This window comes from Poecilia reticulata, chromosome 10 (assembly GCF_904066995.2).
Source record: "Poecilia reticulata chromosome 10, P_reticulata-male-v2, whole genome shotgun sequence".
In the NCBI taxonomy this organism is placed as follows: domain Eukaryota; kingdom Metazoa; phylum Chordata; class Actinopteri; order Cyprinodontiformes; family Poeciliidae; genus Poecilia; species Poecilia reticulata.
The window spans coordinates 16,955,457-16,972,470 of record NC_088839.1 but is presented as its reverse complement, the minus strand read 5'-3'; the positions used below and the strand labels follow the sequence as shown (position 1 = coordinate 16,972,470).

General features: G+C 40.0%; 1 protein-coding gene across 30 annotated transcripts in view; it reads right to left on the bottom strand.

The window, feature by feature from the left end:
* LOC103471329 (protocadherin alpha-C2-like) overlaps nucleotides 1-17,014 on the bottom strand; it is a 195,427-nt gene that overhangs the window by 49,932 nt on the left and 128,481 nt on the right. The window contains exon 1 of one of the 30 annotated variants that reach the window (XM_081611417.1): nucleotides 13,846-16,385. The exons of 25 other annotated variants lie outside the window; for them this stretch is intronic. In XM_081611417.1, coding sequence (XP_081467543.1) covers nucleotides 13,846-16,221 — 2,376 coding nt within the window. In that variant the 5' untranslated portion in view covers nucleotides 16,222-16,385. Of the gene's footprint in view, nucleotides 1-352; nucleotides 2,852-3,887; nucleotides 6,386-7,199; nucleotides 9,685-10,536; nucleotides 13,048-13,845; nucleotides 16,386-17,014 lie in introns of those variants that run through there. 4 more of the 30 variants (XM_081611413.1, XM_081611416.1, XM_081611420.1 and 1 more) reach the window with 4 other exon arrangements.

Below are 17,014 nucleotides of genomic sequence, written 5' to 3'. Positions count from 1 at the left end.
TGCGACGAGGCTTTACAAATAACGATATGATTTGGGCTGAACCAAATAAACAACTGAACAGTTATTTACTGAAAAAAAAATCGAGTTTTACAACTGTCAACTTGATAATAGTTGCATAATTTCGGCTTTATTGCTTTGACCTAGTTGAAAAAGGCACTTTTCAATAAAGCAAAAATGATAGCTATAAACCGTGACATTGGTCAAGAAACTATATAATGATAATTTTGATTCAAAAATTAAAGTTAAAAAAACCCATAAAACCATTAAATGAGTAGCGCTAAAACGAATTACAACATAAATCCTACAATGTATTTTAAAAAAATATTACAGTATGACATTATGTTTCGCTTACCTTTTCTGTGTTTGGTAGAGTTTGAGTTCTGGTAAAAGTGTCTGTCCCGCTAATACTGATCAGTTCAGCATCTACAGGTGGAAACGGGGCGGGGAAAACCACTACGTCACTCTTCAGTGTGTCTGAGCTGAAACACACGTCATACTGCTGAGTAGCTTTAGAGTAAGACCAGCTCCCGTCAGGGTGGGTGGTGATCATGGGGGCGCTGTACCTGCTGAAATCACTGTCTGTCCTGTGGCATCTGACAGCTATTAAACTGATGAGACTCAGCAGAAAGATCACAGACACTGACACGATGGCGATCAGCAGGTAAAAGTTCAAATCAGAGAAGTTGTCCTCCTTTATAGGCACATGTCTGAACTGAGTCTGGACATCAGCTGTGGTTTCAACCACCATCACATCAATAGAAACAGTGGCTGATAGAGAAGGTTCTCCGCCATCAGAGACCAGCACCACCAGTGGATGAGTTTTCAGGTCATTATCACTCATTCTCCTCTTAGTCCTGATTTCTCCGGTGCTGGTTCCGATCCTGAACAGGTTGTTTCCTTTGGGCTCAGACAGGTGATAAGAAAGCAGAGCATTGTATCCAGAATCTGCGTCCACAGCCCTGATTTTTGCCACAAAGTATCCCGCTTCAGCAGAATAAGGGATGGTCTCACTGTTAACAGAGCCGTGCTCAGAATAAGGAGCTAAAATAGTAGGATTATTATCATTTTCATCAAGGATTAAAATGTTCACTGTAACGTTGCTGCTGAGTGGAGGAACACCAGAGTCTACGGCCTGAACCATAAACTTAAATGTTTTTAACTCTTCGTGGTTAAAAGACTGTAAACAGATTACATCGCCAGTGTCTGAGTTGATATTTAAAAGAGAAGACATTTGAATGTTATTAAATGACATAGGTAGCAATTTGTAGGTAACTTTCGCATTTTCATATAGATCAGAATCAACTGCTTTCACTGTATAAAGTGTTGAACCAATCGGGGTGTTTTCTTTGGTATAGATGTGAAGCACTGGCTCCACAAATCGAGGAGGATTGTCATTTACATCAGCGACACTGACTGTAACGACTTTCATACTGGACAAAGGCGGACTTCCCTCATCTGTTGCTATTATTGTGATATTATGAGCAGAAATATTTTCTCTGTCCAGTTGTCCGTCCACTATTAACGAATAGTCATTTTTGTAATTGGACTTTAACTTAAAAGGAACAGATCCAACTACGCTGCATTTAGTTAAACCGTTGTTCCCGCCATCCTTATCAACCACTGTTATTAAAGCAACTATCGCTCCTAATTTTGCGTCCTCTCTTATTGGTGTCACTAATGATGTCACAAATATTTCTGGAGCATTGTCATTAATATCGATCACCTCTATTAGTAATTTAGCATGCGCACTACGAGAGGAGGCTCCCTGATCCTTTGCTTGCACTCTCAGCTCATAAGCAGGCGTTTTCTCAAAATCAATGCTACTCTTCAAAGTAACTGTTCCAGTTTCTGAATTTATATCGAATACTTTAGTTAGGTCCGAATTACCTCGTCTTAGAAAAGAATACACAATCTTACCATTCATGCCTTCGTCTAAATCAGTGGCATTTAATTTGATCAATACATTCCCTGGTTCTGTGTCTTCATTAACACGTACTTTATAAAGAGATTTACTGAATATCGGCGTGTTATCATTAACATCTATTACATTTACATGTATCTGTAATGTACCAGATCTCCCTGGTATTCCTCCATCCACAGCGGTCAGGATGAGTTTCAGCACTGGCTGTTTCTCTCTATCTAAAGCTTTCTCAAGCACAAGCTCAGCAGATAAACCATCTTCTCCGGTGCTTTGAACATCGAGTGAAAAATGTTGGTTCTTATCCAGCTTGTAGCTTTTCACTGCGTAGTTCCCCATGTCTGCATCTTCTGCGACCGGCAGAAGAAAGCGCTCTCCCGGTGACACGGATTCAGAGATGTTTAGAAAATACAAATTCTCGTTAAAGTCGGGCGAGTTGTCATTTATATCTAAAACGTTCACTTCAATGCGGTGTACAACCATCGGGTTCAACAAAACTGCCTGTATTCGTAGAGAGCATCGTTCGGTGTTTGAACATAGCTCCTCTCTGTCGATCCTGTCGTTAACAAATATATCTCCTGTCCCTAAGTTTACGTCAAAATATTTCTTACTGTTACTCGAAAGAATGTTCAAATCTCGGTCCTCCAGTTCTTGCACATCTACGTTCAGATCCTTTGCGATATTGGCCAGCAAGGTCCCTTTGTTCACCTCCTCGGAAATGGTGTAAGATAAATGCGAAGCACCGCATTCACAAAGACAAAGCAGCATAATCCAACATATCCAGGAGCATTTCTCGTTCCCCATTTTGAACAATGAACGCAGAATTCCTTGTATTCGAGTTGATCCAGTAAGTGTGATATATCTCCCTCGTCAGTAGAAATACCATCATCAACAGCAACTCTTTTTTTTACCACGGCACAATCGGACAGGCTCTGCGAACGAATAACCAATTGGTGTTTTCGCTCCGCCGTGCAAAGGTGGAGTTTTAGACGGGCTGTAAAAATGTACCGACGGTCTCCAGCGACATCTTGTGGGAGTTTGAAGTAGACATGAGTAGACTCATCATACATTTTAATTCCCGCGCTTCCCGACGCTTTGAGTACTTTAAAGTTTAACGGAAAAATAATTACCTCCTTTCTGCGGACTTTTCTAATCACATTGTATTGAAGCCACAGATAAATATCTACGATGCATTATAGGAAGAAACGCACTTAATTTTATGAAATTGTAAAAGCATGCTTCAATTTAAAAAAAAAATTCGACCAGTCTACCATATCAATCTAAAATTATAAGGTTTCGTAGTTTCTATGTTTGATTTGAAATATGTGACTGTTTTCTCTGGAGTCGCCTTATTTTCAGATGATCGCATACAAAGTCAAAATAATTACTAATAAGAGCACACTAATGCATCTGTAAAAAAACGGAACACATGACAAATTACAAAGCATATTAGTGATGAAAAGGAAGCAAGGGGCAGTATGCTAATGGGAACGGTCTACATACCAATGTCGCACAAAAATGAAGCTAATTGCTTGCTATTAGTCAGTAACAAACATCAACAAAAGGAACCCTGAGCACCAGCTGTAAGCATTAACTCACTGAATTCACTTTAAAGTGCAGAAAATCTCACAACTAGATTGGACCCTTACCGTATTCAAATAAGGCTAAAAAAAGCGACAAAAAGTACTCAGCACAATTTAAAATGTGCATCATAAAATGTTGGTGGTCCAGCGACAAGCTAAATAACCCAAATTCCTTCGGTATTGGAAGTATAAAATAAATAGTTTTGTTTAAGATCTGACCTGTTCATTTAATTCGGTACCATGTAGTTATTTAAACTAAATTTCAGGAGCACACGTGTCTGAGAATAAAAAAAGATCGCTGTTTTTGCTTGAATACATATTAGAGAGAAAACGGAAAGTTTGAAGTTAAAAAAAGAAGCACAAAATATTAAAAAGCAAGAGCCTACCTTTTCTGTGTTTGGTAAAGTCTGAGTTCTGGTAAATGTATCACTCCCGTTAATACTGATCAGTTCAGCATCCACAGGTGGAAACGGAGCGGGGAAAACCACTACGTCACTCTTCAGTGTGTCTGAGCTGAAACACACGTCATACTGCTGAGTAGCTTTAGAGTAAGACCAGCTCCCGTCAGGGTGGGTGGTGATCATGGGGGCGCTGTACCTGCTGAAATCACTGTCTGTCCTGTGGCATCTGACAGCTATTAAACTGATGAGACTCAGCAGAAAGATCACAGACACTGACACGATGGCGATCAGCAGATACAAGTTCAAATCAGAGAAGTTGTCCTCCTTTATAGGCACATGTCTGAACTGAGTCTGGACATCAGCTGTGGTTTCAACCACCATCACATCAATAGAAACAGTGGCTGACAGAGAAGGTTCTCCATTATCAGAAACCAGCACCAACAAGTGGTGAGTTTTCAGGTCATTGTCACTCATTCTCCTCTTAGTCCTGATTTCTCCGGTGCTGGTTCCGATCCTGAACAGGTTGTTTCCTTTGGGCTCAGACAGGTGATAAGAAAGCAGCGCATTGTATCCAGAATCTGCGTCCACAGCCCTGATCTTTGCTACAAAGTATCCCGGTTCAGCAGAATAAGGGATGGTCTCACTGTTAACAGAGCCGTGCTCAGAATAAGGAGCTAAAATAGTAGGATTATTATCATTTTCGTCGAGAATTAAAACATTAACAGTCACGTTGCTGCAGAGCGGAGGAACACCAGAGTCTGTAGCCTGAACTTTAAATTGTAATGTTTTCAACTCCTCATAGTTGAAAGATTGTAGCGCACTAATTTCACCCGTTTCCCTGTTTATATGCAAAGTAGTTGAAAGTGGTGTTTTAGCCGGATTTTTATCAATTAAAGAATAAGTAATTTTAGCATTTTCGCTTGCGTCAGCATCCTGTGCTGTGGCCTTCGTGATTATTTGTCCAACTTTACTGTTCTCTTTCAGATACACATTGATATCACCTTCTGGAAATCTAGGTGCATTGTCATTGACGTCAGAAATATACACGTTGACTACAGCAGTACTAGTGAGCGCAGGGCTTCCTTCATCTACAGCAGTAATAGTCAAATTATGAACGGATACAATCTCTCTGTCAAGAGGACCGTCAATTATTAACGAATAATAGTTTTTGTAGTTTGACGTTAATTTAAATGGGACGGAGTCTTTGATTTTACAACTGGTGAAGCCATTCGGTCCTCCGTCCTTATCGCTCACTGTTACCAAAGCAATGACTGTTCCAATTGCCGCATCTTCCTGCACAGTACTCATCATGGACGTTATCGAGATTTCTGGTGCATTATCATTAATATCAACAACCTCGAGCAACACCTTAGCGTAACCACTCCTGGGGGATGCGCCTTGATCTGTTGCGCGCACTCTTAATTCATATGCATTACTTTCCTCGTAATCCAAGTCAGCTTTCACAATAATTTCACCGCTGTCCGGAATAACACTGAATTTCTTAGAAGAGTCTACCGTCCCGCCTCCCATTAAAAAATATGTGACGTCTGCATTCGAACCCTCGTCTAAATCAGTTGCATTTAATTTTAATATTGTTGTACCCACCGGTATGTTTTCGCTGATACTTACTTTATAAAGCGAATTACTGAATAAAGGTGAATTATCATTGGCATCTATCACGTTTACGAGAATTTGCATGCTGCCAGACTTCAAAGGTTTTCCTCCGTCCACGGCTGTCAGGGTCAGTTTCACTGTGGATTGCTTTTCTCTGTCTAAAGCTTTTTGCAGAACCAACTCGGCAGACACGCTGTCGCGACTGCTGCTGACATCTATCGAAAAATACTCATTTGGACTGATTTTAAAGGTTTTGACTGAATTAATGTCACTATCTGCGTCGTGAGCCGCTGGGAGAGGATATCTTTCCCCCGCCGAGGATGATTCAGAGATATTGAACACATGGAGTTTTTCTGAGAATGCCGGTGCATTATCATTAATATCCAGGATGTTTACTTCAATGCGATATATGTTCATGGGATTGCTAAGGATTCCCTGTATGTTTAAGGGACACTTGGGTGTATTAGGACAAAGCTCTTCGCGGTCGATCCTGTCGCTTACAAATAACTCTCCTGTTTTAAAATTAGCTTCAAAATACGTCTTACTATGTCCAGATACAATTCGAAATCCTCGTTCCTCCAGTTGCTGTGCGCTGACGTGTAAATCCTTAGCAATATTCCCGACCACTGTCCCTTTGTCCACCTCCTCGGAGACGGAGTAGGAAATCTGAGCGAAGGACCAATCAAATAAACAAAGAGAAATGGCGAGCAGCATCCATTCGGCTTCTCTTTTCTGTTTCCGATTCATTGTTGTACAAAATGGTCAATCCAAACAAAACTCCTTTATTTAAAAAAACGGAAAAATAGAGAGAAAAAAGACGACCAACATCTTCGAGTGTCCAGACCATCTCCCCCCACGACGACGTTTGCAAATCCAAACCAACACGAAGTAATGAGTGGTTCAAAATTCAGCAAGTAAAAGGAGGAGTTGCAAATCATTAGACGAGCATAAGGGAAGGTATGGTCTCGGGTGACATCTTGTGTCCGATATACAGACTTTCATAGATTAACAATGATAATAATAATAAAAACCCTGGTAAAATCAGTCACTGCTATTGTTTTTACAGAAGAAACATGAAGAAAATATAGCTTCCGGTCAGCCAAGTAATATGTACGCGAGTTGATAATTATAACCTTCAATCACACAGTGTGAAAAGTCTTAAACATAGTGACTGCTTTAGAAGAAAAGCACAAAGAGATGAAATGGCGGTTGAGAAATGCTACGACTACTAGAAGTAATAATAATAATAATAATAATAATAATAATAATAATAATAATAATAATAATAATAATAATAATAATAATAATAATAATAATAATAATAAATAGTTAGTACGGCTCTTTGTAGTTATTTTTATAAATATTTTAACCAGTAGTCATATTGACATTGTATTACAGCACCAGGGCTAGCACCGTTTGCAAGGATTGTTGAACCACAAACGAACCAGTAAAAAAGGTAAACTCACAAGTATGCCAGATATCACTTCCATTTAAAAGTTAATTTATTGCAAATTGACTGATGATGAAAATTTGTCATCGATGTTTGTCAGCTTAACAGAAAAATAGAAAACCAGTTAACGTTTCATGGGTTTAAACACATGAAAATATTACTTCCGATGGAAGTTGAAGCAAGAAAATCGAATTTTAACTATTTTAAAATATATAGTTTTGAGGATAACTCACCTTATCTTTGTTTGGTAAAGTCTGAGTTCTGGTAAAAGTATCACTCCCGTTTATACTGATCAGTTCAGCATCTACAGGTGGAAACGGGGCGGGGAAAACCACTACGTCACTCTTCAGTGTGTCTGAGCTGAAACACACGTCATACTGCTGAGTAGCTTTAGAGTAAGACCAGCTCCCGTCAGGGTGGGTGGTGATCATGGGGGCGCTGTACCTGCTGAAATCACTGTCTGTCCTGTGGCATCTGACAGCTATTAAACTGATGAGACTCAGCAGAAAGATCACAGACACTGACACGATGGCGATCAGCAGATACAAGTTCAAATCAGAGAAGTTGTCCTCCTTTATAGGCACATGTCTGAACTGAGTCTGGACATCAGCTGTGGTTTCAACCACCATCGCATCAATAGAAACAGTGGCTGATAGAGAAGGTTCTCCATTATCAGAAACTAACACCACCAAAGGGTGAGTTTTCAGGTCATTGTCACTCATTCTCCTCTTAGTCCTGATTTCTCCGGTGCTGGTTCCGATCCTGAACAGGTTGTTCCCTTTTGACTCAGACAGGTGATAAGAAAGCAGCGCATTGTATCCAGAATCTGCGTCCACAGCCCTGATCTTTGCTACAAAGTATCCCGGTTCAGCAGAATAAGGTATGGTCTCACTGTTAACAGAGCCGTGTTCAGAATAAGGAGATAAAATAGTTGGATTATTATCATTCTCGTCGAGGATTAAAACATTAACAGTCACGTTGCTGCTGAGCGGAGGGACACCAGAGTCTGTAGCCTGAACTTTAAATTGAAATGTTTTTAACTCCTCGTAGTTAAACGACTGTAGATTTGTAATGTCTCCTGTATTTGAGTTAACTGTTATCATAGAACTAATCTGCGTATTCTTTGGATAATTAAGTAAGCTGTACGCTGATTTGGCATTTTCATCTGAATCTGAATCAAACGTAGTTAACCTATGAATCGTTGTTCCAGTTTGGATGTTCTCTTTTACAAATACGTTTATTTGAGAATCAGGGAATCGAGGAGGATTGTCGTTTACATCAGAAACCTCAAGGACGATGACAGCTGTTGTAGAGAGTTCAGGAGATCCCTCATCCGTTGCTTCAATTGATATATTATATTTGGAAATATTTTCTCTGTCGAGTGGTGCATCGACCAACAAAGAATAGTAATTTTTATAATTAGATTTTAATTTAAATGGAACAGAACCTGTTATCTTACAATGTATTTGACCATTTTTGCCTCTGTCTCTATCGGTGACTGTCACCATCGCAACAGCCGTGGCTATTTCAGCGTCCTCCTTTATTGGGCTCATCAGGGATGACACCAATATTTCTGGAGCGTTATCGTTGACATCAATCACTTCGACTAAAACTTTGCTATGCGCACTCCGGGGTGTACTTCCTTTGTCTCGTGCTTGAACACGAATTTCAAATGCTCGGTTTTCCTCATAATCAATGCTGCCTTTAACTGTAATCTCTCCGCTGTGGTTATTAAGGGAAAATATTTCTTCTGGATTTAAACGCGCCCCCTCTGTAAAAGAATAAATTATCTGACCATTGACACCCTCGTCTAAATCAGTGGCACTCAATGTTAATAAAGCTGTGCCCACATTTGCATTTTCCGTCACTTGCACTTTGTAAAGAGGCTTACTAAATACGGGCGAATTGTCATTTACGTCCAAAATGTTCACTTTTATCTGTAAAGTTCCTGCTTTCGGGGGTTTTCCGCCATCGACTGCAGTCAGAATCAGCTCGATCACGGGCTCTTTTTCTCGATCTAATGCTTTTTGCAGTACTAATTCAGCAGAGACACTCTGGTCACCAGCGCTTTGTATATCTAATGAGAAATAATCATTTGTGTTGAGCTTGTACGTCTTCACCGAATTAGGTCCCACATCCGCATCATGAGCCACTGGGAGTGGATGTCTCTCCCCGACATACGAAGCTTCAGAAATATCAACTGTAATCGCTTCCTCGAGAAAAAAGGGAGCGTTGTCATTAATATCATTTATCAAGACCTCGATTCGATGGAGGCTGCGAGGGTTGCTCAATATGGCCTCGATGTTTAAAAAACATTTTGCCAGATTCGGACAGAGCTCCTCCCGGTCTATCCTTTCGCAGACGAAAATTACTCCGGATTCACGATTTATGTCGAAATACCGTTTTTTGTACCCAGATGCCATTTGGAGGTCCGTGTTCTGCAGCTGCTGCACACTGAGGTTTAAGTCCTTCGCAACGTTTCCAACCACTCTGCCTTTGTCCGCCTCCTCGGAAATGGTATATGATATCTGAGCCACGGACCGGTCACAGAAACAACAAAAGATGAAAATCAGGCTCCACATGTTATCCCATCGTGTCCGAGCCGCCATCGCTTTTCAAAAGAAGCCCCACACGTTCTGCTTTAGTGCTTAAAAAGCATGTTTTTCTTTCATATATCCATTCTTGCAAAAGATCCTCACTCGCTACGGTTCTCGCTCATCTGCGAGGCGCTTTCACAAAGCAGCCTCTGATGATGACGTTGTAGCTTTGTCTTGAAAAAGGGAGGAGTTTCCAGCATATTAAACAGCTGTTGTTACGCGGTCTCTTGCGACATCTTGTGATTACTTAACTGTACAACAAACTAATATACAACAGTTGTACAAAAACTGTACCACAATCTGTTTGGGCATCTGTGCAGCAAAGTATGTTCTGTTGGAATAGAGATCATTTTATAAAGAAGCTAAATTAATAAGTTATGTCATTTAAAAGCCAAAAACAAAAAAAGTCCCTGGTTAAAAAAGAAAAAAAAATCCCACGCAGAGTACTAAGTTGAACTACACAGCATCAGCACCAAGAACAGCTCTTCACTCTCAACACAAACTACAGCGAAGAGGCAAACAACTCTCAGAACCACGGACAGCGCATGAACAGAATTCCAGCGTCTTTCTGCCACTTAATTACTTTGATTTATAATAGACAAAATGAAACAAAAAATATCTGTTGTTTATATTTTTTTTATTAGAGAGTTTCTGAAACTCTGGCTAAAGAAATGCTTCCTGAAATGTCACAAACATCTAATTTAAACATTAATAAAAATATAAAGAATGAAGCAGTACGTGTATATGTGAAAATTTGGCTAAATTTAAAACGTCCTCATTATAGTAAAACAATGAAAATAAATCATTGACATGTTATCAATTTGTTGATTAAATCTAAACTATTGCCTTATTGAGGACATACTTAAACCACAGTTCCAAGAATCTTCTGGACAGCTTGGTTTTGTAGCTAATTTTTTTAACACATTGCTTTTAAGCAAAATTAAAATTGACTCAACACGTGTGCACTTCTTACCTTCTCTTTGCTTGGTAGAGTTTGAGTTCTGGTAAAAGTGTCTGTTCCATTAATACTGATCAGTTCAGCATCTACAGGTGGAAACGGGGCGGGGAAAACCACTACGTCACTCTTCAGTGTGTCTGAGCTGAAACACACGTCATACTGCTGAGTAGCTTTAGAGTAAGACCAGCTCCCGTCAGGGTGGGTGGTGATCATGGGGGCGCTGTACCTGCTGAAATCACTGTCTGTCCTGTGGCATCTGACAGCTATTAAACTGATGAGACTCAGCAGAAAGACCACAGACACTGACACGATGGCGATCAGTAGATACAAGTTCAAATCAGAGAAGTTGTCCTCCTTTGTAGGCACATGTCTGAACTGAGTCTGGACATCAGCTGTGGTTTCAACCACCATCACATCAATAGAAACAGTGGCTGACAGAGAAGGTTCTCCATTATCAGAAACCAGCACCAACAGTGGATGAGTTTTCAGATCATTGTCACTCATTCTCCTCTTAGTCCTGATTTCTCCGGTGCTGGTTCCGATCCTGAACAGGTTGTTTCCTTTGGGCTCCGACAGGTGATAAGAAAGCAGCGCGTTGTATCCAGAATCTGCGTCCACAGCCCTGATCTTTGCTACAAAGTATCCCGGTTCAGCAGAATAAGGGATGGTCTCACTGTTAACAGAGCCGTGCTCAGAATAAGGAGCTAAAATAGTTGGATTATTATCATTCTCGTCCAGGATTAAAACGTTTACAGTAACGTTGCTGCTGAGTGGAGGGTTACCAGAATCTGTGGCCTTAACCTTAAACTGAAAAGTTTTTACTTCCTCATAATTAAAAGACTGCAGGCTCATTATATCTCCAGATTCAGAATTAATACTAATCATTGGGTTGAAATCCTTTCCTTTACCATTAGTTTCCAGAACCGAATAGCTCACCTGACCGTTTTTGTTGATGTCAACATCGACTGCTGTCACCGTTTTTATGATTGTACCAATTTTTCCATTTTCTTTCACATATACGTTTATAACAGGTTCCTGAAAATCTGGTGCATTGTCATTTACATCAGAGACAAAAACCGCAACAGCGCTGGTGTTTGAGAGAGGAGGTTGCCCCTCATCTGAAGCTAATATTATTACATTGTACTGAGAGGTCACCTCTCTGTCTAAATGTCCATTAACCACCAATGAGTAATAGTTTTTATAGTTTTTCTCAAGTTTGAAAGGAACAGTGTTTACAATCTTACAGGTAACTTCGCCATTTTTACCACTGTCTCTGTCTAGTACCGAAACAAGAGCAATCGCAGTACCGACGGCAGCGTCTTCCTTAACACTACTCGCAAGTGACGTCACAGTGATTTCAGGAGCATTATCATTAACATCTATGACTTCAACCAGCACTTTACTGTGAGCAGACAAGGGAGGCTGGGCTTTATCTCTTGCCTCCGCACGGATCTCAAAAGCTTTCTTTTCTTCATAGTCGATTTCACCTTTCACTGAAATGACTCCCGTTACAGAGTCTAGCTTGAAAATATCCAGAACATGATCTTGATCTTTACTGCGAAGAGAGAACACTATTTCACTGTTTGATCCTTCATCGGCGTCTGTGGCATTTAAAGTCAAGATTGCTGTGCCAATTGCGACGTTTTCTAGCACGTTTATCTTGTAAAGACTGCTGCTAAAAATGGGCGCGTTATCGTTTATATCCAAGACATTTATTTCAATTTCCGAGGTACCTGAATTCGCCGGAGAGCCTCCGTCGAATGCAGTTAACAGGAGCTTTACATTTGGTTTTGTCTCTCTATCTAAGTTTTTTTGCAGCACCAGTTCTGGAGATATGCTCTCTCCTCTTTTGTGTGTGACAAGACTGAAATATTCATTTGGACTGAGCTTGTAGCCGCTAACGCCATTTTTGCCGACATCGGCGTCGCTTGCTTCCGACAAGGCTAATTTAAACCCAGGCGAGGTATTTTCTGCGACATCCAATAGTTGCGATTTCGCATTAAAAGCAGGAGAATGATCGTTGACATCTTTAATTTCTATCTCCACGCGGTACAACTTCAACGGGTTGTTTATTACAGCCTCCAAGCTGACAATGCATTTGGACTCATCTGCACACAGCTCTTCTCGATCTATCCTCTCATTAGTGATCAAAAATCCGGTCTTTAAATTTACCTCAAAGTATTTATTTTTTGATGCAACAATTTGAAACAAGCGGGAGTCCAAATCCTGCAAGTTCAAGTTCAGGTCCTTCGCAATATTTGCTATGTTAGTGCCTGGTTTTACCTCCTCCGAAACAGAATAAAACAGCTGAGTCGTCGCCGCTTCCTGGTAACAACCCAGCAGTCCCAGCAGAAAATGTGTAAAAGCAGGTCTCCAGAAATGTGTTGGTAACATAATTCCGTTTAAAGAGATCAACGTATAGTTCGTTTATATTTCCTTTTCCTCTGAGAAGTCAAAATTCAAGGCAAAATCCTTCGCTTTGTTGAAATGTACTCCATAACGTCGGCCCGTCTGTTCCCAAATCTCTTTGTGCTGAAAATCGCAGCCAGTCTCCTTTTGCTCTAGGAGGAGCGTTACCACTTCAGTGTTACGGTCTATAGCGTCGCTTTGTGGCGATTTCGCAAAATCACACTCATCAGAAATAAAAAAAAAATATATTACCTCGAATAAAAATAAATACAGAATATTCACTGAAGGTTATAACTTACATTCAGATGCAGGAAAGGTTTTTGAAAAGTGTTTTTATTATTATTATTATTATTATTATTATTATTATTATTATTATTATTATTATTATTATTATACTTTTTACACAGAAAGAACAGAAGAGCGGGCGGAATGCGTGTAACAATCTTTATTAAAAAGTTATTACAAGCGTCACTAAAAACGGCAGAAATAAATATATATGCGGTACTTTGTCAGTTTCAAGCAAATTGTCGCCAACGAGGAAACATGTAAGAGTAAACAAATTCGTATAGATTTTGCCCTTGATGATTTGCTTCTTTAAATTATTTATTAACAATTGTGTGTGTAGGCCGACTTTATAATATTATACGGTATAGACAATTGAATGATGCTCAGTTCATCAGGTGAGGATTTGACACAAAATATTTAGACAACGTATGAGTATAAACAACATAAACATTTAAAAATTAAAATTGGAAAGTGAAATGCAGTTCTGCAAGCAGTAACGACGCACAAGCATAATGATTTGAACTTGTATTTGCAAAGAAAAGTCTATCTTGCATAATAATTATGGATATAAGTATTACCCAACCATCTTTGGTAAAAACAACAAAACTTGAATTCTAAAATAAATCTTACCTTTTCTTTGTTAGGTAATGTTTGAGTTCTGGTAAATGTATCACTCCCGTTAATACTGATCAGTTCCGCATCTGCAGGTGGAAACGGGGCGGGGAAAACCACTACGTCACTCTTCAGTGTGTCTGAGCTGAAACACACGTCATACTGCTGAGTAGCTTTAGAGTAAGACCAGCTCCCGTCAGGGTGGGTGGTGATCATGGGGGCGCTGTACCTGCTGAAATCACTGTCTGTCCTGTGGCATCTGACAGCTATTAAACTGATGAGACTCAGCAGAAAGATCACAGACACTGACACGATGGCGATCAGCAGATAAAAGTTCAAATCAGAGAAGTTGTCCTCCTTTGTAGGCACATGTCTGAACTGAGTCTGGACATCAGCTGTGGTTTCAACCACCATCACATCAATAGAAACAGTGGCTGACAGAGAAGGTTCTCCATTATCAGAAACCAGCACAAACAGTGGATGAGTTTTCAGGTCATTGTCGCTCATTCTCCTCTTAGTCCTGATTTCTCCGGTGCTGGTTCCGATCCTGAACAGGTTGTTTCCTTTGGGCTCAGACAGGTGATAAGAAAGCAGCGCGTTGTATCCAGAATCTGCGTCCACAGCCCTGATCTTTGCTACAAAGTATCCCGCTTCAGCAGAATAAGGGATGGTCTCACTGTTAACAGAGCCGTGCTCAGAATAGGGAGCTAAAATAGTTGGATTATTATCATTTTCATCCAAGATAAAAACATTAACAGTCACGTTGCTGCTGAGCGGAGGAACACCAGAATCTGTGGCCTTAACTTTAAACTGAAATGTTTTCATATCTTCATAATTAAAAGTCTGCAGACTTACTATATTTCCTGTTTCTGAGTTGATGTCAATCATTGTTGACAGCGGTAAAAAGTTATTATTACTGACTATTGCGTAGCTGACCATGCTGTTTTCACTAGCATCAGCATCAGTTGCAGGTACTGCTTTTAAAACCGTCCCAACTGGACTATTTTCCTGCACATACATATTAATTACAGCCTCAGAAAACTGAGGCGCGTTGTCATTTACATCGGAAACCTGAATCGAAACAACACTTGTATTAGACAGTGGTGGGCTCCCTTCATCTGTAGTTTTAATTGTAATGTTATACTGAGAAATTAATTCCCTGTCTAGAGTGTGACTTAAAACCAGCGTATAATAATTTTTGTAATTTGTCTCCAGCTTAAAGGGAACAGTGTTCGAAATCTCACATTTTACCTCGCCGTTTTTGCCACCGTCTCTGTCGAGAACTGAAACAAGTGCAACTGCGGTGCCAATTTCAGCGTCCTCTCTAACACTACGGAGCAGTGACGTTACAGTGATGTCAGGTGCATTGTCATTTACATCCACCACCTCCACCAGGACTTTACACTGAGCTGTTAGCGGAGGACTTCCTTTGTCTGCAGCCTGCACACGAATCTCAAACGATGGATTTAATTCAAAGTCTATATTCTCTTTAACTGTTATTACTCCTGTTTCGCTATCAATTTCAAAGATTTCTAAAACGTGGTCCTGATCGTTAGAATTCAGTGAATATACAATTTCTTTGTTCAATCCCTGGTCGGCATCAGTCGCAGCCACCTCGACTAAGGCCATTCCGAGAGGCGCATTTTCTGAAATGCTTGTTTTATACAGTGTTTTGATAAAAGTGGGAATGTTATCGTTTATATCAAGCACACGAATAATAATTTCTGACGTACCTGATTTCACTGGTGTCCCTCCGTCTATTGCTGTCAGCGTAAGTTTAATTAATTCCTGCTTTTCACGGTCTAAGGCTTTCTGTAGGACTAACTCAGCTGACACACTCTCACCTTTGTGTACTTTTAAAGAAAAATACTCGCTAGGCTTTAGCTTATAGGTGCTTATACCGTTTTTCCCCACATCAGCATCATATGCAGACAGCAGAGGGAATGTTGTTCCTGGCAAAATGTTCTCTGCTATGTTGATAGTCTGGGATTTCGTACTAAAAACGGGGGCGTTATCATTTACATCTAGAACAACGACTTCAATCTGATAAAGTTTGAGTGGATTGTTAATCACGGCTTCTACATTTATGGTGCATGTCGTCGCCTTCGCACAAAGAAGTTCTCTGTCGATTCTCTCACTGACGTAGAGAAATCCTGACTTTAAATTGACATCAAAATACTTTGCCTTCGATCCGGCCACTGTCTGGAACATGCGCGACTCCAAATCCTGCACATTAATGTTGAGATCCTTTGCCAAATTGCCAACTGAAGTCCCGGGGTTTACCTCTTCCTGGACAGAGTAAGAAAGCTGCCCAGACACGGCTCCACTGTTATGCTCCACGGAAACAAACAACAGATATAATCCAAAGGAGATCACTCCTCTCAGAGGACCCATAGTTCCGGCCAGCGATAATAAAACATAGATCCGTTCATAGGACAGCAAAACCCTTGATTCATATGGAGAGAAAATATGTTTACAGACGCGAATATAAAATGTTGCTCTCTCTCTCTCTTTCACTGCGTCTAACTCTCACAATGTACCGATAAAAATGGATGCTCTCAACATGGGAGGTGCCTTTAAAAATCAACGAGCCCCGTCGGTGTTACGGTCTTGACTGTCGCCTCATGGACGTTTGGGGGAACTGCATCAAAACCAACAACTCTAAGTTAAAACACTTGTTTAAAGAAACGCATTTACTCATATAAGTATATGAATCAAAATAAATGTTTTCCTTGTTCAGAATGTGATTTTTTTTTTACGATATAGGATTATGCAAACAATAAAATAGTTCACCACCGTGAACACAGCAATTAGCGAGGCGGAAGATGAAATTCACTGGCGTGGGGAAAAGAGATAAGCATATTTCAATGTCCTGCAAAACATACATGTCGTGTAATTGTGCATCAGTAAATTGAGCCACAGTATAAAACAAAACCACCATCTGAAGTGTTTATTGACACTTCATATTTAACTTTTCATCAACCTGACCAAGAAAAACAAATTCAATGAATAGGCTCCTCAGTAATGTTTTCCTTAATTACATAGCAACATTTTTTCTTTGTTCGTAAAACGTATTTAATACAAAACATGGCACGCCAGAAGAGATTTTAGTAAAAACATAAAAGCCGTAACAACGGAGATTTCCAAATACAGCTACATTAAAAAAAAAAAAAAAAAAAAAAAAAAA